General features: G+C 37.9%; 1 protein-coding gene across 2 annotated transcripts; it reads left to right on the top strand.

Annotated features, from left to right (window-relative positions):
• The first annotated feature begins 8,022 nt into the window (after positions 1-8,022).
• prlrb (prolactin receptor b) lies at positions 8,023-24,269 on the top strand. 2 transcript variants are annotated; one of them, XM_047382565.1, is made up of 9 exons: positions 8,023-8,124; positions 11,691-11,854; positions 14,066-14,198; positions 17,586-17,755; positions 19,893-20,056; positions 20,504-20,645; positions 20,740-20,836; positions 22,096-22,174; positions 22,266-24,269. In XM_047382565.1, exons 2-9 carry the CDS (start codon positions 11,794-11,796, stop codon positions 23,058-23,060), a joined length of 1,641 nt encoding a protein of 546 aa, XP_047238521.1. In that variant the 5' UTR covers positions 8,023-8,124; positions 11,691-11,793; the 3' UTR covers positions 23,061-24,269. The 2 variants fall into 2 exon arrangements, with proteins under 2 accessions (XP_047238521.1, XP_047238522.1); XM_047382566.1 differs by lacking the exon at positions 11,691-11,854 and having other exon boundaries at positions 8,032-8,124.
• Positions 24,270-25,219: the final 950 nt, after the last annotated feature.

A 25,219-nucleotide genomic window follows, 5' to 3' on the forward strand; every position in this document is an offset into this window, starting at 1 on the left:
TTGGATAGAAAAAGATTTCCCAAGCTTTAAACATCCCAAGGAGCACTGTGCAAGCAATCATATTGAAATGGAAGGAGTATCAGACCACTGCAAATCTACCAAGACCCGGCCATCCCTCTAAACTTTCACCTGGAACAAGGAGAAGAATGATCGGAGATGCAGCCAAGAGGCCCATGATCACTCTGGATGAACTGCAGAGATCTACAGCTGAGGTGGGAGAGTCTGTCCATAGGACAACAATCAGTCGTACGCTGCACAAATCTGGCCTTTATGGGAGAGAGGCAAGAAGAAAGCCATTTCTCAAAGATATCCATAAAAAGTCTAATTTTTTTGGGCCTGCTTTTCATCAGCAGGGACAGGGAAGATAGTCAAAATTGATGGGAAGATGGATGGGGCCAAATACACAACCATTCTGGAAGAAAACCTGTTGGAGTCTGCAAGAGACCTGAGACTGGGACGGAGATTTATCTTCCAACCAGACAATGATCCAAAACATAAAGCCAAATCTACAATGGAATGGTTCACAAATAAACGTATCCAGGTGTTGGAATGGCCAAGTCAAAGTCCAGACCTGAATCCAATCGAGAATCTATGGAAATAGCTGAAGACTACTGTTCACGAACGCTCTCCATCCAACCTCACTGAGCTCGAGCTGTTTTGCAAGGAAGAATGGGCAAGAATTTCAGTCTCTCGATGTGCAAAACTGATAGAGACATACCCCAAGCGACTTGCAGCTGTAATTGCAGCAAAGGGTGGCGCTACAAAGTATTAACGCAAGGGGGCCGAATAATATTGCACGACCCACTTTTCAGTTTTTTTATTTGTTAAAAATGTTTGACACATCCAATAAATTTCATTCCACTTCACGATTGTGTCCCACTTGTTGTTGATTCTTCACAAATAAATTGAATCTTATATCTTTATGTTTGAAGCCTGAAATGTGGCAAGAGGTTGAAAAGTTCAAGGGGGCCGAATACTTTCGCAAGTCACTGTATATATACCGTATATATATACAGTACAGACCAAAAGTTTGGACACACCTTCTCATTCAAAGAGTTTTCTTTATTTTCATGACTATGAATATTGTAGCTTCACACTGAAGGCATCAAAACTATGAATTAACACATGTGGAATTATATACTGAACAAAAAAATGTGCAACAACTGAAAATATGTCTTATATTCTAGGTTCTTCAAAGTAGCCACCTTTTATGTTGATTACTGCTCCGTACACTCTTGGCATTCTGATTGATGAGCTTCAAGAGGTTGTCACCTGAAATGGTTTTCCAACATTCTTGAAGGAGTTCCCAGAGATGCTTAGCACTTGTTGGCCCTTTTGCCTTCACTCTGCAGTCCAGCTCACCCAAACCATCTCGATTGGGTTCAGGTTCGGTGACTGTGGAGGCCAGGTCATCTGGTGCAGCACCCCATCACTCTCCTTCTTGGTCAAATAGCCCTTACACAGCCTGGAGATGTGTTTGGGGTCATTGTCCTTTTGAAGAATAAATGATGGTCCAACTAAACGCAAACCGGATGGAATAGCATGCCACTGCAAGATGCTGTGGTAGCCATGCTGGTTCAGTATGCCTTCAGTTTTGAATAAATTCCCAACAGTGTCACCAGCAAAGCACCCCCACACCATCACACCTCCTCATCCATGCTTCACGGTGGGAACCAGGCATGTAGAGTCCATCCGTTCATCTCCTCTGTGCCACACAAAGACACGATGGTTGGAACCAAAGATCTCAAACTTGGACTCATCAGACCAAAGCACAGATTTCCACTGGTCTAATGTCCATTCCTTGTGTTCTTTAGCCCAAACAAGTCTCTTCTTCTTGTTGCCTGTCCTCAGCAGTGGTTTCCAATCAGCTATTTTACCATGAAGGCCTGATTCACACAGTCTCCTCTTAACAGTTGTTCTAGAGATGTGTCTGCTGCTAGAACTATGTGTGGCATTGACCTGTTCTCTAATCTGAGCTGCTGTTAACCTGCGATTTCTGAGACTGGTGACTCGGATGAACTTATCGTCCGCAGCAGGGGTGACTCTTGGTCTTCCTTTCCTGGGGCGGTTCTCATGTGATCCAGTTTCTTTGTAGCGCTTGATGATTTTTGCAACTGCACTTGGGGACACTTTCAAAGTTTTACCAATTGTTCGGACTGATTGACCTTCGTTTCTTAAAGTAATGATGGCCACTCGTTTTTCTTAGCTGCTTTTTTCTTGCCATAATACAAATTCTAACAGTCTATTCAGTAGGACTATCAGCTGTGTACTGTATCCACCTCCTGCACAACACAACTGATGGTCCCATTTATAAGGCTTGAAATCCCACTTATTAAACCTGACGGGGAACACCTGTGAAGTGAAAACCATTTCAGGTGACTACCTCTTGAAGCTCATCAACAGAATGCCAAGAGTGTGTGGAGCAGTAATCAAAGCAAAAGGTGGCTACTTTGGAGAACCTAGAATATAAGACATATTTTCAGTTGTTTCACACTTTTTGTTCAGTATATAATTTCACATGTGTTAATTCATAGTTTTGATGCCTTCAGTGTGAATCTACATTATTCATAGTCATGAAAATAAAGACAACTCTTTGAATGAGAAGGTGTGTCCAAACTTTTGGTCTGTACTGTATATATGATTTGCCTCTGATTTTAAAGTATACACAGTATACATGGTGAGATTGTGTTTCATAGTTATACAGTGGCATTGTACTACTAGACTGCCACAGGTAGAGAATGATTTCCTGTATCTGCAGCGTGGAAGTATGAAGTATGTACATAACATGCTCCTGTGGCTAATGAGCTCCTCATGTAGAAGGTGGGAAGGACAGACTAAGATTATCTGTATTTGGACAGTGTCCTTCTCTCCACCACTGTCAAAGAGTCCAGTTCCATACCTACAACATGACTGGCCTTCCTAATGATCTCATTGTGTCTGTCAGTGGCCTTCACCCTCCAGCTACCGCCTTAGCAGACAACAACATACAGGATGGCACTGACCACCACAGACTCGTAGAACATCCGCAGTATTGTTCAACAAACAATGAAGGACCTTGGCCGTCTCAGAAAAAAGAGACTGCTCTGTCCCTTTCTGTATACTAGGTCCAGGTTTTTGGACCAGTCTACCCGCAGATACCTATAATCATCCAGCATGTCCACGCTGACCACTTGGATGTTAACAGGGCTCACCTGGTCCTCTTTAAGTTAAGCAACAGTTCTTTCATCTTTGTCACGTTGAGCTGTAGGTGGTTCTTCCTGCTCTATGTGACAAAATTGTCCAGCACGGTCCTGTACTCTCTCTCCTCACCACCAGAGATACATCTTTCTCCACGAGTTCAACCATCTCAGTCACCAAAATCAATGTCAAGTACCGACATATAGGGTAGTGACATTAATACAATGAATGGCACTAGAAATAGTCAGCCTATCAAATATTGTATCCAAGGACTCTATTGTTATTTTAAAATTGCACACATTGATACTGTAAAGCTGGACGTTCCCAGAGCGCTGTATCTAAGTATACTGTTGAAAAGTTTAGTGAAAAGAAAAAATGTGAAAGTAAAAAGGTGCACAAGCAACAAGAATGACTGCTGCCTTGAGGGGATTGTAAAGCAAAACCCAGTCAAATGTCAATTTTAAATGTATTAATGTGAAACCCAAAGGTTGAACACTATGAGGCTTATTTATATATTCATCCATACATTTTCTTCGGCTTATCTCTAAGGTCAATAGTTTGTCCAGCTACCCTCCGGAGGAATCTCATTTTGGTTGCTTGTATCCAGGATCTCACTCTTTCGGTCATGATCCATATCTTACGGCCATAGGTGAGGAATGGAACAAAGACGGACCGGTAAATCGAGAGCTTTGCTTTTTGGCTCAGCTCCATCTTCACCACAACTGACTGTAGCAGTGCCCGCATTACTGCAAATGAAACCCCAATCCATTTGTCTATCTCCAGCTCCATCCTACCACCAAGATACTCCTCCACTTTAGGCAGATACCAATCCCCAACCCAGAGGGGGCAATCCGCCTTTTTCCGGTTGAGAACCATGGCCTCAGGTTTGAAGGAGCTGACTCTCATCCCAGCCATTTCACACTCGGCAGCAAAGTGCTCCAGTGAACACAGGAGGTTATGGCCTGAAGAAGCCAATAGAACCACATCAGCCGCATGAAGCAATAATGAGATCCTGAGGTTCCTAAACCAGACATGCTTCACACCACAACATGTGTTTCCACTGATAAAATCTGGTTCAACTCAGGCACAGCAGAATATTTGGTTTTTCTGCACGAACTGCAACGTCACCCGTGGGCGGGTCGAAGTTGCAGACAGCAGAAGCAACGACTACGGCTGCTAAGACGAAAAACGTACTGTATAACCATTATTTATATGTTTGTAAAAACACACTAAACATGCATACTTTAACTACTCGTTTCTGTTACTGAACATATGCCAACCTTTTCTGTATTAATTGTAGTTTGTGGATGTTCTTTTTATGATGGTAACGGTTAAATACTTGGAAGCAATTTGCGACGAGAGCTCGTTATAAAAAATCTTTAGTGATCATTTCGGGCCAAGTTGTTACAAAACCCAAATGGCCTGTTTGATGTGGTATTTTAAGTTGATTTTCAAGTTTCAACAAAGATGTTGCATCACCCGTGACTTCCACATGTAAACCAATTAACAACCTTATAATAAGTCCAGTCCTACCAATTTTTCTCACCATGCATGCATTGTCTATAATCACCATAACTCTGGTCAACTTCAGAGGAGAGAGATAAGAAAAATACATAGCAGTCAAAAAGAAAGTGACTGTTCAGGTAAGCTAAGTAGCATAAATTTAGACTGCACGCAGTGTCACCTTTCTGGCACATCACTCTACTGTTTTAGATAATACAGGCAAAATTCAGCACTTTCTTAATTTACCAGAGGCAAACATGCATGGAAACCATTTGAAAGGAAAAATTCAAACAGGAATATAAACAGATTCATTTTCAATAAGGTTTTGAAGATGATCATTGTCACTGTCACTATTGGCTTCATTTCAACTCGAATGCTTTAGAATCTGTATTGAAATCTGTCAAAACTTGCTATTCTATCATAGTTTTTACTAATGCCAGCTGATCAGCTCAAATCGTCTACCCCATATGATGACCCCCTGAGATGTTACCAGTAAGGAGCACTCCACTACAATCCACAGCAACCCACAGAAGTTTTAAGAAGATTTTGGACCAGGTCAAGAATTCTTTTTTCCTGCCACTTGAGATTGAAAAAAGAAATTTACTGATTTTGTTTCTTGAAATTATAAAATTTTTTACAAGGCAGAAAATAATTTTTTCCACTTCAAAACATTGGCATTACTCTTTAGGCACATGCTTCTTAAGCAAAGGTCCTCTGATGTTTTGTAAGTCTGCTAGAGACTGAGATTAGTCAGCAGAGTGTAGAAGAAGCGAGGGTTTCCACATTTAATCTATGTAGTGGGAGCGTTGTCTTGGTTGGCATGGCTCATGGGAAATCCAAACTGCTTAACATGTGCTGTATTAAAAACAATAATGTTTACGCTGATTTTATTAACCTGAAAATGTTTGCGGCAGTCCTGCCGTAGGGTAAAAATATTTCCAGGTACTAGAGTAGTACCTACTTAACATAAGATGCACCTAGCTGTATAGAAAAATAAAAATTGTTCATGTTTCCTGCAAAATCACACCAGTAATGCGACCTAGAGCATTTTCAAAGTTAAAACTGAACCAACATTCTTCATATAAATGTACAAATGAGGTACTTTGAACAGAGGCAAGAACAGGTTCTGCAGCAGATTGTCCATTTCACACATGAAGTCAACATCACAAAGTCAATCTGCAACAGAACAGACTGAGAAAACTCACATTTATTTGTTGCTCTTGATTTCATTAGTAGATAAAAGCTATTTCTCAAGATTAGCTCAAGCACAGCACACTTTGTAATGATCCTTGTCTCGGTACAAACTAACTGAAAACCTCACGATGATTCAGAGTGCTGCCATTTTTAAAACCAAACTGAAAACACAAATGTGAGTTCTGAATTGCCCAATAAACTTAGATTTTTACCAGGCTTTTCAATTGACTTGCATCGGATTTCAATAGTAAATTATTGTTAATTATTTTAATTTCTTCATTCAAATTTTAATTCTAATGCATCTTTTTTTTACGGTTTGTAGCTGAGTTATGAAAGTAACATTACTTACACAATTTATATTTAATGTTATATTTGACATTATCATTTTGCCATTTATATCTCTGCATTTATGTATTTAACTTTTATTGTTATTCTGAATGTTGTATACTAAATGTTGGACTGAGTGAACTGATATATATACCTGTAGTTAAATCATATACTTGTTTATTTATTTCTTATTTTATTTATTTAATTCAGTGATCTTTTACATTATATACAGTTAAACCCATTATTTGCACCTTTTGCAGACTGAGATTTAATCTTATTTTTTTTAGGCCTAGTGGTATTTGGCATTTCTCCATCCATCGTCTATACCTGGTTATCCTTGGTGAGTCGTGCCTATCTCCAGCAGTCATTAGTCGAGAGCTAAGGTTGACAGTCAATCAGAAGGCAACTTAGAGACTCACTGGACATGTACACACACACAAACGGAGTACCAGGAGAAAACTCGTGCTTGCACGGTGAGAACATGCAAACTCTATGCTGAAAGACCCCAGGCCGGGAATTGAACCCCAGATCTTCTTGATGCAAGGTAACATTGCTAACTACTCCATCACTGTACAGTCCAGGCATGTCTCAAAAGAACTTTAAATAATCTAAAAGGAGTAGCAATATTGGAAAAATATTTATTCATGCTCTTTTTATTTACATTTTAATTAAAAATGGTATGTCAGAAGTTACATACCCCCTTCTCAGTAATCAATATAAAAAAATTCATTTCTATTAAAGCAATCAAACCCTTCTTCTAAATGCTGTCCAGTTTCTTGCATGCATGTTTCCACTGGTATCTTTATGATTTATCTTTGGTGATGAGCTCCATGTCATTGAGGATGGAATCCCTCCTTGCCATCCCCCTAAACTTTAACTCCATCCACAGATTCTGAATTAGATTCAATTCAAAAGGTTAATATCACGTTCAGTCAGAAGAAACATATTGGTAAAATTTATGGATTACTTAAACCTAAATCTGTCAGAGGTATGAATAATTTTGTTCAATTATATATTCAAAGCCTATGTTTAGCAAAAATTGTTTATCATTGCATGTTTTTTTTATTTCCGAGGAGTGAGTGAGGGGCTTTCAAAAGTGACTATAAGTAAATAAATAAATAAACAAAAACTAAAATTAAGTTTAATCATTTTATTATTCAAAGGGAATATTTAACATACTTTATTAAAAATCTAAATTTGGTGAAAAAAAAATGCGTGTTTTTGACAAAATGTCAGATTAAATTCCAAATGCATATTTTATCAGATTGGTATTATTGTTCTTATTATTATTTTAGCTGTGAAATGCTTGAACCTGGAGGTGGAAGTGTTTTAAATTCTTAGCGGGTTTAAAAGAAAAACTGGAAGTAATATCTGCGCTTAACTAATGAGCTCATTACAATTTGTAATTACAACCCGTCTGGTTGCAATGGTTTTTAAGAGTCACGCAGGTAAAACTCGCACCTTTCTTCTGTTGCTGCCATGGTGCGTTCGAAGCCGTCAGTATTTCCTCCGCGGCCTGGACTAAGGCTATCATGTCTGATTGGTTGTTCGAGAAAATATTGTTACTATATTATATTTGTAGATATGTATTTTTTCTTTAACAACTAGAAATAAATAAAGGACAGAGACCACCGCATGAACGATTAAAGCGAGTGTTTGGAGTTCTTTGGTTAGCCTTGTGAAGTGACGCATCTTGCTATGTTTGCTATCTCTGTCGAGTGCCTGTCAGGTGGGCAGGTCGTTCGCGAATAGCTCCTCCCCTCCCGGTGATTCACCTCTCCAGCTCCTTATAAACGGTCGTACCTGTGCCGTGTGGCGCATAGAGGGGTTGCCAGATGTGAGCAGGTTGTCTTCTGCTGCAATGTAACATCTGAGGAAGATCTTAACAGAGATTATTCACAGTTTTGCGAGGGTCCTAAAGTGGTGAGTCCCTCCTTAAATATTTAAATGTGACAGAGAAGCTGCAATTTTAATGGTTATGATGATGCAGCAGAATCGCATCTGTAAATAGTTAGATAAAAAGCTGTTTATCATTCACTTGGGATGGTTTTCTGTAAAAGTGGTGTGTGTGTGTGTGTGTGTGTGTGCAGGTCTAAACAACACTTAATTGTGCGATGTAATGTTACACCCTGTAGTGACATGCAATATACCTGTAACTGAGTGTCCTGTAATCATTTTGTGTTGCAATACATTCATATTTTGATTTTTAAAAATGCTTCTCTCAGAGCACAAATTAATAATATAAATGCTTTAAAGGAAGCTGGGTGCATTATTATGGAGACTCTGAGCATATTTTCCATCAGGTAGTTTTTAAAAAGGCAAAAAAAAATGTACTCTTGTAAAAGGCTGCTGTGTTGCAGTGAGGTTAATAAATAGAGCAGCCGTTTCCTTGGTGACCGTTTCTCTAACAATATTTTTAGTATGTGCTTTTCAATGTCAAATTTAATGGTTTACTGCTTTGGCTGTTTGGGTCTCCACTAAATAAATTTGTTATATATATTTTTTAAATCTGACTAAATTATTTGCCCAACTCAGACAAGCTTTAATAAAGCTGAGTATTTAACAGTTGGTTTTATTTTTACCATGCAGTCCCCTTCGTCTGCTCCCAGAGTTGGGAAATAAGGAAATAAAGCCTCATGCAGGGCCCGCCTAACGCACCAGGAAGCCATCCTGTTGAAACTTGCCAGAGCAGGTGTAGTTGCACGAAACTGAGTTTGTTGTCGCTGTGTTTGTGGCACAGAGAAAAATAAACTGTCCAGAAAGGTAACCCCCCCTCCCCCTCCCCCCCTTTTATATTTTTCTCCAGGAAGAAACAAATTACATTTTTCAGGGTTGTCAGTCCATGAAAAAGCTACTCAGGAGTTCTGAATGTCCCCCCTGAGTCAGTAAATTTCCAGTAAGTGTAGAAACATGTGGAGCAAACTGCAGAGCAGTCACTCTGAAATGAACTCGGAGATTGAATGTCGGCATTTCAGAGCTTACATATTGTGTTTGTTTGTGTGTCTTTATCTGAACCTGAAACATCTAAATAAACATGAACTTATAGGGAATAGGGAAGTACATAATGTTATCTGAAGTGAATCTCTGTTCGTCTACACAGTGTGGCAACTTTCCCTAAAGCAAGTTTCTAATTGAATTTAACATAAAATTACTCATAATTGTGGTCGGTGTAGTTTTAGCCTGGACTAAAAAAATACCACAGTTTAATTGTATCCCAGTATTTACACAAAAACTGAAAACAAACGTATATAGCTTGATCTACAGTGCTGTGAAAAACTGTTTGCTGTCTTACACACTTCTTCTTTCTGTAAATCATACATTTTTCAGATCATCAAACAGATGTTCATATCAGAAAACATAACCCGATTAAATAAAATAGTTATTTTATAAGGGATGATTTCATTATTATGGAAAAATCTATCCAAACAATCTGGTTCTATGTGTAAAATTAGTTGCGCCCCCAGTGAAATCATGAATTAACTGTGATTAAGCAAATGAAAAAATCCTTTAAATAGAACTTGTCTGACAACATGAAGTAGACTTAAAAGACCTTAAAAAAGCAACACATCATGCTCCGATTTAAATAAATTCATCTATTAGTCTTGAAATAGCTTTATAACTCGTTATAAAGCAATTTCTAAGGCTTTGAGACTCCAATGAACAGCCATTATCCACAATTGGAGAAAACGTGAAACACTGGCGAACTTTCCCTGGAGTGGTCGGCCTATCAAAATTACTTCAAAAGTGCAGCGAGTCAGCCTTAGGGGTCTCCCAAAAGAAATATCCAAAGCACTGCATGTCTTACTTAACAACATTAAGGTCAAACCTCATGATTCGACAATAAAATGACTGGTCATTGGAGCCCACCTCACATTTGCCAAAAATAAGGAGAATCAAACATAGTGGTGCCTGTGTAAGTGTCTATTTGTTGATGAAGGTTTGGCTGTTTCAGGATCTGGGTGACTCGATGTAGAATATAAATGGAAAAGTTTTTATTGTACTGGGGTGTACAACGAAAATGGATGGAACCGTGAACTCTCCTCACTAAAAGAAAATCCTGAGGGAGAAGGTCATATGTCATAAGTTTGTGACCTTAAGCTCAAACACACTTGTATTATGCAGCAGAACAGTGATCCAAAGCACACTAGCAGGTCCATCTCTGAAAGGCTCTGAAAAAAAACAAAAAGAAGGATTTGAAGTGGCCTAGTCAAAGTGCATGATTAAATCTGATTGAGAAACTATGATATTACCATAAATAGGTGAAAATCCTCTAGATTTAGAGATCCTCCAGAGTTAAAACTATTTGGCAATTATGTTTTGACACTGGGCAAGGTTGGTTTGGATTGCTCTTTCTCCTTAAATAATGAAGTGATTTTTTAAAACCTTTTTTGTAAGTTTTGTATTTACTCAGGTTCTTTTTGTCTGATATTAAAATTTCTTTGACGATCAGAAACATTTAAGTCTGACAAGACAGCTGAAAGAGAAAAAAATACCGTTTCATAGCTCTGAAACTGGATATAGTTAAAACAGCTTGCCAGCAGCACTACCCATATTATCACAGGGATGTGTGGCGCATCTTGAGTTTCCGAAAAACACGGATGGCCAGTGTTTTTTTTGCAAACGTGAACATTTCTAAATTGCTGCGTGGATTCTGGTTCATTTGGCCCTTTTATATTTGTACCTTACCAGCTCTGGTGGTTCTGTACCTTGAATGGCGGCATCTACTGTGGAAATTTTTTTTTACCAACTCTACATCAGTTCGTACCCGCCCACCTGGTTTGACACTTGACAATATAAAGTAATTTTCCATGATTCTATGTATAATAAATGTTATTATATGACTCCAATATAAGTATCTTTACAAGCAGGAGGTCACTTAGCGTCTTGATCAGGGGTTATATTGTGTCATATTTCACATGAGTCTGATGGCTCAAGCAGCAGAATCAAAATAAATGGAAACAGAGTGTAATGCAGCATTTCCAGATGGTAATATATTATTTAATTATACTGATGTGCTATGTTTTATGTACCAAGATACGAATAAAGATAGGAAGGGATAAAATGGCCAGTCATAGGTATAAAATAGGGGTACCACCCAGAGGCTAGCCTAATTTGTCTTTTCTCTGCTTATGAGAAAAGATTTAATAGCCCTCTTTTAGCCAGCTAACAGAGCAGTGCACAGCAGCATTTTGGGGAAAGGCGTTACTTCCCTACTCTAGTCACTCTGGAACTTTCTGCGGTGTCTTATTTAAAGTATTTTAAACTGTAATAGCAGAACTTATAACAGAAAACGTCAAGTGGTCCGTTTTAAAACCAGATATCAGTAAGCAGTCCAAGCCTTAAATCTTTACATTCATTTTTTTTTTAAATGTATAATCATCCAATAATCCAGTCACATCACAGATCTTTAGTTTGAATATCTTGATTTGTTCTGGTGTCTAAGTGTTGGTTAAAATATGATGTTTTTCCTCCATATCTCTCTGTTTTAGATGGAAACAAAACATGCAGCCGAGCTCCATGTTTACAGTACTTCATTAAGGACATGCAGTTGATTCCTCTTGACTGTGTCAGTGTGTGACTGCTTGTGCCAGGATGAGGACACACCTCAGTTTGGCTATGCTCTGTGTGCTGTCTGCAGCCGGAGTTTGCAGCAGTAAGTTAAAAATTCCTAAATGGTTGAAATTTAATATATAAGAACATGCTTTTTAAAAGATCAGTTCTGTTGAAAGTTGATTAGTTTTGACTTTATTTGGTAGGGATTAAGCAATTTTATTTGTATAAGTAACCTAAAACATTACTCTGGGACCTAAGATTTAATTTTTAACTTAAGGGCAAATTGTTTATCTTAAATCTGTCCATTTACATGCATTGGAGCTTTTGTTTCATTTAATCTGTTTTACTGAGCAACTCAAGGGCAAAACGCTTTAGTTTCTTGCGATGAAACTGTAGCAAACAAAAGAACACAGCTATAGAAAAATAAAAGGGTTGGGGTTCAACGTGATGCATCGTGTGACTGAATGAACAGAAAAGCGTTGGATGGGACTTTTTGAATCCTGGTTTACAGAAAGATGAGCAAAGGGGGACTGAATGTAGCCATCTTTTTTTAGTTATAATACAGCATCACATAAGGCTGGTGTTTTCATTTTTTATGGAGATTATTTCAGGACTACCTTGACATTATCTCTTTAGAGTTTGTCTCCTTTCAGCCTTCAAACAAACACTCTTGCAGTGCAACTTGTTACTTACAGGGTGTGTACGCAGTCTGGAAAAGTATTGGAAAAAAGAAAAAACCCTAATGGAAAAGCGTTTGTGTTTTTAGACTGTATTCCCTACAACAGATTTCCAACAAAGTTAAATAAAACTAATAAAATGTGAAAATATGTTACAGTAAAAACATTTGCACCAAAATGCACAGCCAGTAGCGGCCTGAAGAAATACATTTTTTTTGTAAGGTAACTACTAAAAAATTAAAAGAAGATTAAAAAATTCGTGTTTATTACATAGTTTTTACGAGGCAGGTACAACTATGTTAAAAGTATCCAGAAGGGAAATTTTAGTGTGGCGAATTAATTAAATACAAAACCAGAATTTGTTTTCTTTTTTTTTGACAATAGACATTGTTTGCCTGGAAGCAGAATTTACCCATAATACATAAGTGGTTTGTTTTATTTTATTATTTTAAGTGTCATACCAAAGGAATTCATTTAATTTTTTAGGATGTTTTATGTTTTAGATTTTATTTTATCTCACATTTAAATTTTTTGTTTGTTTGCTCTATTATGTGGCTTCTTGCATAGTCACTGTAACACTAAATTGTTTGTTGCTTGACATGTATTTAATTTATGCTTTTCTCTGTTTAAGGCGAAAAGAACAAAAAAATCCTGAGGCTTAAAAACAGAAAGTCATATGTATAGTTCGTATGTCAATCGCTTGGTGATGACAAAGTTAAACCCTGTTTTTTGTAGACTTTAGGAAAGCAGCTTACTGTTTCAAATTAATCTTATTCCCAATTGTCTTTACTTTGTTTTGCAGTTTGGGTTTTTCAGGGTTTTCTAAGTGCAGGTATAAAAATCTGCATAAATATCTGCTGTTAATTTCAAGGAAACTTTAGTATGTAGACATTAATGATCGGCCAGGAAGGCTAGGAACCCACTCAGCGAAATGATAGACAGAGCTGGAATCTTTAAATGGTTCCCCCAAAAAACAATATACATAAAATAATATTGCTTTTGAAGCTAACACAGAATTTCAGTAAAACCTGTTTTTCAACACACACTCTCGTGATGTTTAAAAGATTTAAATAGGAACCAGAATTGGGTTCTGTGTGGCTGATGTTGCTTTCTATTCGTAAACTAAAACAGGAAAAAGGAAATGGTTCAACTAAAATAACGGTTATGTTTGATGTGCGGTACTGTGAGAGAATTTGCCCATTTTTAGATTTTTGTCTGTAAGATAAGCAGAAGGAATCACAATGATTAAAAAAATTATTAATGGACAATAAGTTAAATCAAAAACAACTGGGCTTCTTGGTAAAGAGTCATTTTATATCGCTGTAGAGACATTTTGGTCCCATCTTCTTTGCAGAATTGTTTGATTTTATTTTAACACATTTTTACTTGTTGTATTTTTTTGTTCTATTTTGTCATATTTTATTGTGTTATATTTTTATGTTTATTTGGCTTTTTATTACATTTTATTTTACTACATTTTATAATACCATATAAGGGCTCTTCAGCAAATCTTAAGATTTAAATCAAAACAAGTCTTAGAATCACTTCATGCTATCAGCGGTCTTACTGTACTCATAACACTGGTCCCAGAAGGAGAATTTGCATTCAGAATGTGTTTGTCTCATGTTGCCCAGGTACATCTGCACCAGGGAGACCAAGTCTACTTGGCTGCCGCTCCCCAGAGAAGGAGACGTTTTCCTGTTGGTGGGAGCCAGGCTCCGACGGAGGGCTGCCAACTGAATACCGCCTCTTCTACATGAGAGAAAAGTAAGTTTATTCTGCATCTACAGTCTTTTGACTTTTTTTTGTCTTGATTCAGCAGGTCGCAGTAGTACCAGGGGAAAAAGGGGATTGACATATGACAAAGTTCCTCAGTTGGACTCAGCTGTATTTTTTTGTTTGTTTTAGCTACAAGGCCACCAGATGGCCCATAGAGTTCCTGATAAGTTTATCAGCCACACTGATGAGAGTAAAACCCGTTTAGAGTTGTAACATGCTCCTCAGACGCGTTGATGGAAAACTACTGAGTCCTTCTGTGGGTAACGAGTGAGCACAAATTTCATTGATGAATGAGTTCAACTCCTCATTCCAAAGTCATAACTCACCTGTGAGAGCTTCTGCTGCTCAGATCTTAGAGCTTTTAAATGAGGAAAATCATGAAATGGAGGCCAAAGGAAGTATCAAGTTTAAAAATACTATTTAAAGCAAATAAAGTGTATCTAATAATCCAGCAAAGACATGACACAGACATATGAAATGCATAATGTTTCAAAGTTTCAGCAAATAGTCCTTTATTAATCATCTTCATTATCCTAAATTAATATTTTATATATATCAAACTGGGTGACATCATTTCCTGTTTATTAACACTGGTTCATCTGTTGAGTTTTGGCATCTTTATATGTTTGAATAATAGTGCATCTTAACATATAAAACATTCCTCTGAAAATGTGACAGAAAATTAGTGGAAAAGTTTCCAAAATCTAGAAAAAAACTTTAAAAGACCATCCGAAAGACTGGAGACTGATCACGACTACTTACAATTGAAACCGTTGACTAACATTTCTGTTAAAATTAGAGAATCCCTCGTGAGGAACTGATAAATTAAGTCATGAACCCCCCCCAAAAAATTACATTTGGTTTGTTGCTTCAAAATCTCTTGCTAATGACTGAATGATTTGAAACAAGGACCAACTAACCAGAAAACTTCTCTTTATTCCTTTAACCTTATTCTTCCAACTTTTTGTTTTGCAGATTACAGAAGGGTTTTGCCCCGTCATAAACTCTTTTTTATGTTAAGGCATGGACTCTTACGATCAGTTTTTATGACAACATCCACTTTTCTTGCCAAAGAGGAGTTCCTTTTTGCTGTCGCCACATGCTTGCTCAGAGTGAGGGATTGCTGCAAAATCAATGACTTGATACTTTTATCTGGGCTTCTGTAGAGAGCTTTTTACCAACTGGCATTATAGACTGAAATGATGTGCATTGTATTATACCTAGGATCAAATTATTTCAATGTGAAATTTGAGTTGATTGGATTGATTGGATGAATCTGATTTTATAGTTCTAGATATGAATTGGCAAAGCAAAGCGCCTGTAAGGGCTGCTTGTTAGCCTGGTTTAAAATATCTGATCACCCTGAAAAATGATGTCATTTTAAAACCTGCTCCAATAATGATCAAGTCATTGTCCATAATAAATGTCCAATTGCCTATTGACTGCACACGTCATGACTTCCCCATTTCTCTCTCAGATTTCTAAATGTTCAGAAGCAGAGATTGCTTTCTGTTTCTGCTAAGTGCCTTTCCCATCTTTTTGTTGAATGTTTGATATTCTTGAGGCTTACTGCTCTGATGCTTTTAATCTTGTTTGTCACCTTTTAATTTCCCCTGTTTTACAATGTTCCTGTGTTGTTTGCACTAGCTCCCACCCATGGACATATATTACCTCTTTTAATATACTTAAAGGTTTTTATGAACATTTTGATAAGATCTGTGTTTCCTGGTGATCAGACAAGAGCAACATCTGATGAAGGTCAATGAATTTCTGTAATTTAGACTCAATGTTCCCATTTAGAGAAGCTTTCGCTTTTAGAAATGAAAAAGGAAAAACAGATTTTTTTTCTCAGTTTGATTAAAAAAGTAACGTTCTGCTTTATAAAGTCAGAATGTTCAGTTCTTATAGTATTTTAGTCAATATAGCTTTATAATTTCTCAAATTTCTCCAAAAATCCACTCATGGATTATTTGGACAATATTAAAGTTTGGCTGGCCCTAAACTTCTTGAATTTTAATTAAAAGAAAACACAGACCAAGAGGCCCCCAGGAGCCCACCTCTGTCAAATTTGGGACCCCTTACAGTATATTTTAAACCAACTCGGTTTAAATCGGACAGCCAAATTAGAGCTGTTGTAAAATCTTGTTTTTGTCATTTAAGGCGGTTGGCAAAAGTGATTCTTTTTCTTTCCAGGCAGGACTGTGATACATTGATCCACGCTTTCATTTCATCATGTTTAGATTACTGGGTCAGTGAGTGAGTCCTTGCTCTCATATCTGCAGCTGGATCAGACATTTAACTGGTGCTCATAAACCTGAACAAGTCCCCCCTGTTCTGGCCTTACTTCAGTAGCTGCCTGTGTATTTTTGGGTTCATTTTAAAATTCTTGTTTTTGTTTTAAAATGTTTTAATGATCTTGCTATGCCATACCATGCTGAGCTTCTTCACCCCTGCTGACCTGCTCGGCCTCCCTGTCTTTTGCAAGTACCGAGGTCTAGGACAGGGGGCTGCAACCTGCAGCACTTTAGGCCCTCCACAGCAGCTTTTTATATCTTTGGTCAAAAATATTAAAGGTCCCCCTTTAGTATGCTTTTAAATACAAAGACAAAAAAGTTGCTAGTTCTAGATTTTTCTTAATGAATTTGTTCTGATTCATTTGGACAGAATTTCCACAACAGAATGGTGATTGATTCAGGAAAATGGTTCTATTGTCTTCTTTTAAAAATTGTGACATACGTTTTTAGTTATTGTATTCAAATCTGAAACATAAACAGTTTATGCAGTAGGTGTTTATTAAACTTGACAAGCTAGCTTTTTTAAAGGGTCACGTAGGGTTTTACGGCTCTAGCCAAATTTTATTCCTCAAGAATGAGGGAAAAAACGTAAAACTTGTTAAACCCATTTTTAGTCCTTCATTTCAACCTCAGCAGGACTTAGTTTTACTTTATTTGTTTTAATTGGCTTTATTGTTGTAATTTTTTTGTTGTCAGATATGTCATATTTTTATTTTTGCTATTTCTTTTAATATATATTTTTAATATGCAGTCATGCAAGAACTTTGTTTCAGCTCTAGTTGGTTTAAAAGTGCTTTATAAATAATGTTGGTATGGCTTTATCAGCGGTTACAGATACAAACTTGCGTATTTTAGAACAGTACATGAAGCAGATTTGTGTTAAACCTCTTTTGTTGGTTTCGTTGATTAAATGCTTATGCATGAATTTTTGTTTAAATTGTAGTAGATAATATATTGTATAACTCACATGTCGATTAAAAGCAAAAAGTTCTTTGATTCTTTATGTTTTTACTGCCTACCAGAGTTTTGTTTTACAGTGCCAACTTCCTCCTCCTCCTCAGTAAAGGTCTTGTTTTTACAGTTTGAGGGGAGTCCACGAATGTCCGGACTACGTCTCTGCAGGGAAAAACTCCTGCTTCTTTGACAAGGAACACACTTCCATCTGGGCTGAGTACAACCTGAGAGTGGTGGCCACAAACGCCCTGGGGAACGCCTCGTCAGACTTCTTCATAAATGATGTGATGAAATATGGTAAGTTGGAACTGCCTACGAAGTAGAAGCTAGACAGAAAAAAGAAAACTGAAAAACAAAAATATGGTGCTGGTCAGAAGACAGGGCCTTTTGAGGGAAATGGGGATACAGTAAGGGGCTATAAGAGCATAGAACATTTACATAACAAACCAAACATACACTGAGTAATCATATTACCAAGGACAATTAGAAAGACATGACTATGTAAACATGGAGTCAACCGAAATTACCAAAATGGTAGCAGCCAACACACACAATGAGCTATCAGTCTGAAATCAGATGGGCTAAGAGTATTTGCTTTTTGCAGCACACAGTGAGAACAATGGCTGATGTGTCTGCTCTTTTTCATGAACAGAATAGGTATAGAGTGGGAAAAACACCTTATTAGAATGCTCTGTATATTATTGGCCGAGAATAGAAAATTATATATTTTATCTATAAAGAAAATTATAGATAATAAGTGGAAACAAGTGGAAACGCAGTAAACGTTTGTTTTCTAAAAATGTTTGTTTTTAGGGTTATTTCCTGGCTCACGATTAAAAGAATTAGACTCTAGAGCCATTTTTGTACATAAGTCTTGAATTATTATGAATCAAAAACATAAAATGTCAGTTCTGGAGTCAAGTTGACCTCCGCTACATGTTTGTGTGGGAAGAAATCAACACAGCCGAGATTTATCTTTATATAGCGAGCTAATGATTGGCTTGGTTTTATTGGCTGCCCTGCCGTCTTGAGCTTAGAGAGGAATGGAAAAGTACTGGGAGACGAGCGAGAGACAGCAAAGAAAACTAGAACAGAATGAGGTAGAACAGGTTCAAGCACTCTCTACGTGTTGTGTACAATCACAGATCAAATTTCATGTGCCTTTTTTGGTTATGAAGGCGGCTACGCATCTCAGTTCTGTCCCATTAGAGCAAACCGCAGCTCTGTTGAGTCAAATCTTTTTCTTTTCTACAGTGATCAATGTAACAATAAATTTAAAGTTAATGCTTGAATTAAAAGGAATTAAATTAAATATCTAGTGTTTTGTGGGCCTTATGTTGTATACAAATTGTTCACATTTTGTTACCTTAAAGTCACAAACTTCAATGTAGATTGTAGGGATTTCATGTAATAGACCAAAACAGTAAAGTGTGGCGTGCGTATGTATTAAGCCCATTTACCCTTAAAAAAATCCAAAGCACCCACTTAGAATTGCCCAGAATTGATTTTCAGAAACACCATTTAGTCTGTTTAAGATTGAGTTGTTTTTTAAAGAAAGAGCTAAAAGGTAATTCTCTTGATGTGCAAAGCTGGTAGAGCCATACCCCAGCAGACCTGCTGCTGTGATTGCTGCAAAAGGTGATTTTATAGAGTACTGACCGATTGTTGTAAGGTGAGAGAATGTAGAAAGGTTTTGAGGGCAAGAATACTTTCATATGGCAAGTAGTAAGAAGTGAGTAAGAAACAGGCATGTTGCTGCAGATAACACTTGCAGCTTCAAATGATTATCATGTTTGTTGTTCTAGGGAGGGTCTGATCAACCTTCCAAACTTCTCATGGGCATTAGTGTCTGTATCTGGAACATTATAATGTTTCCCTTTTTCTAAGGGACTGATGAGGGCATAAAGTTTGAGCTATATTAATAAATAATTACAAAAATAAAACAGAGCAATAACAAACAGCCAAAAGTGGAGCTAAACAAATGGATCTCCTATTCAAATATGGGAAGTGGCTACACTGGCAAAAAACAATACAGTGTGTCTGACAAGTCAGGTTGCAATTTTTAGTTCATGATTCAGTTTTTTGCCACAATACTGGAAGAGTGTTTTGGTATTGTTATCAGATGTTTTTTTGGTTGAGACACTTCCCGCTGTTCAGCTCTCGGCTGATGCAGAGATTGTTACGCCAATATTTGTCCTTCCTCCTATTCGTTCCCCTTCCCTGTAGCTCACTGATGATGATTAAAGCACAGGGGTTTGGGCCAATATTTGTTTCAAACTCAGATGAAAGTTTATCCAATTCCATTTAGTCTCAGATTTACTTTGATAATTGGCAGTGAGGCTGTAAACAAAGATGCATTCCTACTAACTATTTTTGAACCGAACCCCAGTTAATGCAGTTATTGACTTCGCTTCTTTTTTTCTTTGCCTGGCAGTGAAGCCTTATCCTCCCGTAAATGTCACAGTGCTGGCAAACAGCAGCACTCCCAGTGCATATCTGCAAATACAATGGAAAAGTCCTCCAAACGTGGACGTCAAATCTGGCTGGGTCACTGCAAATTATGAGCTGAGGATTAAACAAAACGGCAAGGAGTGGAAGGTGAGTGTTTGATATGATACACTACAAGCAGAACCTTTTAAAGCTGAGCGAGTTCAGTACAATTTTTAGTTCCCCAAACAATTGGCCCTCAAGGTGAAGGTCTGCCATCTGTCTCATAATCATTTACAGACAAATTGGTCTCTGGGTTAAACTAAAGCAACCCTAACAGGTTATAATCAAATATTGTTGAACTTTTTTTTTTCTTCCTTAAGTCAGCTAAGGAGAAAGTTCTAAAGGTGTTTACCTTCAGCTGCAGGACCTTTATTTTGCGAACTGACTGGATTATGCACAAGTATTGGAATGAACTGCTGTTAAAGCTGGTATACACTGAAAAATCAGTATGATGAAATTGAGACTTTATTCTGGTGAAACGTGTTTTGCTGTTGATGTTTTAAAAAAATCAAATCAAACAAATGTAAAATGAAATTATTCTGTCCTTCTATCCAGAATGTAGAAACAGGTGCACAAAATGTTTTAAACCTGTACAGTGTCGATCCCGGGGCCTCCTACATGGTTCAGGTGCGCTGTAAGCTAGACCACGGCAACTGGAGTGAGTGGAGCAACACCACATTTGTTAAAATTCCGAAACGTAAGTCTTTGAAACTCGATTCCTCCTTCTTGGACCTTGGATCCACTTGGCTTATTGGGAGTGAAAATGTGCTTTTTATCTTTTCTCTATTTAGATCATCAGATTGAGAACCGCTTTTGGATTCTGATCTTTGCTTTTGCTATGATTCCTTTGTTGGCAACAATATGCATCTTAGTGCTGAAGAGGAAACTGTAAGTATCAGATCAAGTTTTGGGTTTTGTTTATCAGGACAAGCTGTAATAAAAATGATCTGGGCTTTGTTCTAAGAAATGATAGATTCAGCATGGTCATTGCTCATCAAAGAAAGATGAAGATTAAATAGAAAAGCTACCAAGTCCACCTCAAGATTCAACAGATTCTGGAACCACTTTAAGTTGCAATAATGGAAGTAAAAAAATATAATTTTTCTTACCACAGTGTTTCATTTTAATGAGGCTTTTAGACATTTGCCGATACACAGCTCAAGATTGAGTTCTGGAACTTGACTGGACCATTTGCAACACATTTATTGAAGATTTTTATTTTCTTTTAGCCATTCTTCTGTTGATTTGCTGCTGTGTTTGGGATCAAGTTTGGGCCTCGCTTTAGCTGTCAAACTGATAGCAATAAATGTGACTCTTGAAGACTTTGCTATATAGCAAAGTTCATTGCTGACCCAATGACTGTGAGGTGCCCAGGTCCTGTAGCTTTAAAACAAGACCTGATCATGCCATTTCCATTACTGGGCTTTGACAACTGATAGGAGGTGTTAGCGTGTTTTATCTGGTTTTCTCCAAAGAGCAGCTGCAGAAGCCCTGGAGTTGTTCAGATGAAACTTAAGTTGTGTTGCCACCTGGTTTTATTTTCTTATTTTCTTGACATTTCTTCCAAACCAGCCATACAGATTCTGTCTTTTTCTTCGTCTCATCATGAAATTAAACATTTAACATGTTATCGGAGGCCTGTAGAGTCAGTGATGTATCTCTTGGCTGTCTGAGTATTGCACAGTCTGACCTTGAAGTTCATTTGCTGAAGTGTCCACTTCTGGAAAGATTGGCTTCTGTGATAAATGTTTTTGACTTGTGAATATGTTTTCTCAATGTAACATAATAGGCTTAAAATGGCCTTATAACCCTACCCAGATTGATGGGTAGCAACAATTACTTTAATGAGGTCACTGCTGATGTCTTTCCATATTGGCACTGTGTTAATATAAACCTGCATCAGACCAGCAAATTGACAAAACTCCTGCCTTTATAGATGGAATCACACTTTCCTATAATTAGTTCTTACAATTAGGAGCAAATTTTTTAAACACAGCTTTGCCATTTGGGTTCATCTTTGTTTAGTAAAATATTAACTATATTGGACCCTTCTAGTGTGTTTTGCGCAATTTAATTAAGCTTAAAATAAACTTGAATTTCTCTTACTGATGTAATTTTGTTAAATGCCTCCTATGATTGTTTTTAAGGTTACTCAGTTTGAAGCAGTGGTTTCTGCCTCCTGTTCCTGGTCCAGTGATAAGAGGAGTTGATGTTCAGCTTTTCAAGGTAACACTGTGTTATTTTGTTTTGTTTTACCAGAACGCTTAAAAAAGTTTATTTGGCCTTTTTAACAATGTACGGATTTTAACCCGTCTAGAGTGGCCAACCAGAAGATGTCGTAAACGTTCTCATCGGCAATCAGAACTTTCCTCCTATGATGCCGTGGACGGACCAGGTGGAGGAGTACCTGCTGGTGTCAGACAGTGATGCATGGCAGCTGACTGATCCCTACAAATTTCATAAAAAGAAGGAAAATTTTATTATTGAATTACACTTGGAATCAAAAATCCAACACAGGGAGTCGACCCCTGGCCAGAATGCCTGGGAAAAGACTGAGGAGAGTAAGGATGAAACGGGCAACTTGGAAAGCTCCGATGTTTCCCAGTCAGAAAGCAACTTATCGAACATGGAGCCAACGAAGCTGCTTATAGAGGAACAGGGATGTCCAAGCACAGAAAAAGCAGCCTTAACGAATGTCATCCAGCCCCTCGCAAACACCACTTATGTGGATTTTCAGCAACGAGAGAACTTCTGGGATAATAGTCCATCACAGGCTGAATACAGCAGGGTGAAAGAAGTAAACGGCGAGACCATCCTCATCCTCAACAACGAAAACATCCTTCCTGGCTCAGACGTTCAGGAGCAGGAGATGAACGGGGAGGTGAACCCACCAGATGACTACAGTAGGGTCAAAGAGGTGAACAGTGACTTGGTTTTATTGCAGAAACATGACTCAGCTGACTCCTACTGTAAAAAAAAGGAAGACCACTACACAGAGTGGATCAGTCAGAGACCGACAACGCCTCATGAAGGCGAGCACAGCAAAGGATTGTGCTCAGAAATGGTTGAAAGTGGATATGTGGATTCTGTTCCCGCTTTTTCTGTTAAATGATCTGTTGAGGTGTGACAGTCACATTGGTCATGATTTAAATGGTAAATGGACTGAACATAGCACTTTTCCAGTCATACAGAGCACTCAAAGCGCTTTACACTAGAGCTCCGTATCAATTCACACATTGATACGCAGATCGGTAGGCAACTTGAGGTTAAGTGCTTTGCCCAGGGGCACATGAACATATGGCAGCAGGAAGCTGGGATCAAACCCACAACCTTCTGATTGCAAGACAACTACTCTTCCTACTGAGCCACAGTCGCCTTTACTGTTGAGTCATGGGACACAGTCGATGCAATGTGTTCTTACTTTTGCTATCGGCAACAAATGGAACAATACTGGATGGGACAGACTTATTTATGGGATGCACCAGCTGATCTCCAGAGTGTAATTTATTTATCTACCATAGACTGAAGAAATCAGATTGCTTTGACAACCCTCTGGGTTTTTAAGTTTCCACTTTTATTGTGAAAGTGGTTCAGCTGTACATCTGTTAAATGGATTTTGAAAAACAACTTTGGATGACATTTTTCTGGCAGTGTGATTTTTACCAGTGGCTTGTTATTGAGTTTCCATCACGAATTCAGACTCTTGCTTTAACCCAAAGAGGACCATCAGGTCAAAATGACCTACCTGAAACACTAAAAACCCACCTACCACTCATCTGCTGCTCCTGAATGTAGTTATTTAACCCGTGTTTAGTACAAAAGCTAACAATCAAGTAAAATCTTTCAGCCAACACGTAGAGAGCCAGTGCATTCTCACTGAGAGTTGCAAGTGGACTCCTAACTACCCTTCAAACACTTTACAGAAATGTCAGACTGCAAAAATACATTTTAGCTTAACTATCTGATTATTTTTTGCAGTAAGTGATAATACAGATCTTCACCACCACAAGCAGGAAAAGTGTTGCAATTGATGAGCTTATTAAATATTTTTTGTTGTTTTTGTCTGTGTGGTAAATCCTGGTGAGTCTGGTTTATGTGAGAAGTGTGCACCTGATATACCTGTCTGCCTAGTTTTGGTTTCAGAGTCTACATCAGACTATCGACAGCACTAACATGTTCACTGTGGTGACAAAATCTAATGTGAATTTTTTTCTGCCCACTGGATGGGTCTTTTATTTCTGTCAAATCACAAATAAAAACAGGTTATTCTCACATTTTTGTTGACTAATCCAAATAAAGAGTTTATTTTTGCATGAGGAAATTCGACTAATTTAAAATGTCAATTTGACCTAAGGAAGTTATGTTTTGTCACTTATTTTCTTAATTCTGTTTGACTACAGTAAAGCATTTCAGGATGCATTTATGTAAATAGAGGGATAGAAATCCATCTGTCTATCCATCCAAGGTCAGGTTTGTGGAGGTAAATAGGTCCATGGGGAGAACCCAGATATCTTCTCACCAGCGATATCATGCAATTCATTCTGGAGAATACCAAGGCGTTCCCAGGCTAGAGGGAATATACAGTTGAAACCAATGTAGTCTAAATCAGACTATATTGGTCCTATTTTAGGTCACTTAAGATAACTAACCTTTTTTTTTACTTTCTTGAAATTCTGACGTTTTAACAGGTTTCGTTAGTATTTGGCTGAATTGTCATTTCAATCCGTAGAATTGGGTCACACTTTTTGAACACCCTTCCATAACCTTCTCACAGCAGTTCAATTCTGGCCTATTCCTCCTGAACAAAGGAATGGATTCAATATTTCAGCTAAGAAATCACAGTGTTTTTCTGGATTTGGCTCTGGCCTCAACTACTGGGTGATGGACTAAATGTAAGATCTCAGCAGGTGTTGACAGGGTTCTCTCTGATATCCTCTTCTCTACTGGGTCTCCCCAGGGCTGTGTCCTTTCACCCATTGTATTTTATACACCAACGATTGTCACAACCAGCATGTACACTATTACATTTAAAGATATTTTTTCAGCACTAGTAGCCTTTTTTATTTTTTGACAGTAGGCAGACAGGAAAGAGGGGGAGGCATTCGGCAAATGTCGCCGGGTCCAGGACTCGAACCCGGGACGACTGCTTTGAGGACTGTGCGCCTCCGTATATGGTCGCGCACTTAACCCCTACACCATCATAACCCTGCACTGTTACATTTAAATGTTTGCAGCTGATTCTGTTATTTTGTCCATTCTCAGAAGCAATGG

This window comes from Girardinichthys multiradiatus, chromosome 12, assembly GCF_021462225.1.
Source record: "Girardinichthys multiradiatus isolate DD_20200921_A chromosome 12, DD_fGirMul_XY1, whole genome shotgun sequence".
In the NCBI taxonomy this organism is placed as follows: domain Eukaryota; kingdom Metazoa; phylum Chordata; class Actinopteri; order Cyprinodontiformes; family Goodeidae; genus Girardinichthys; species Girardinichthys multiradiatus.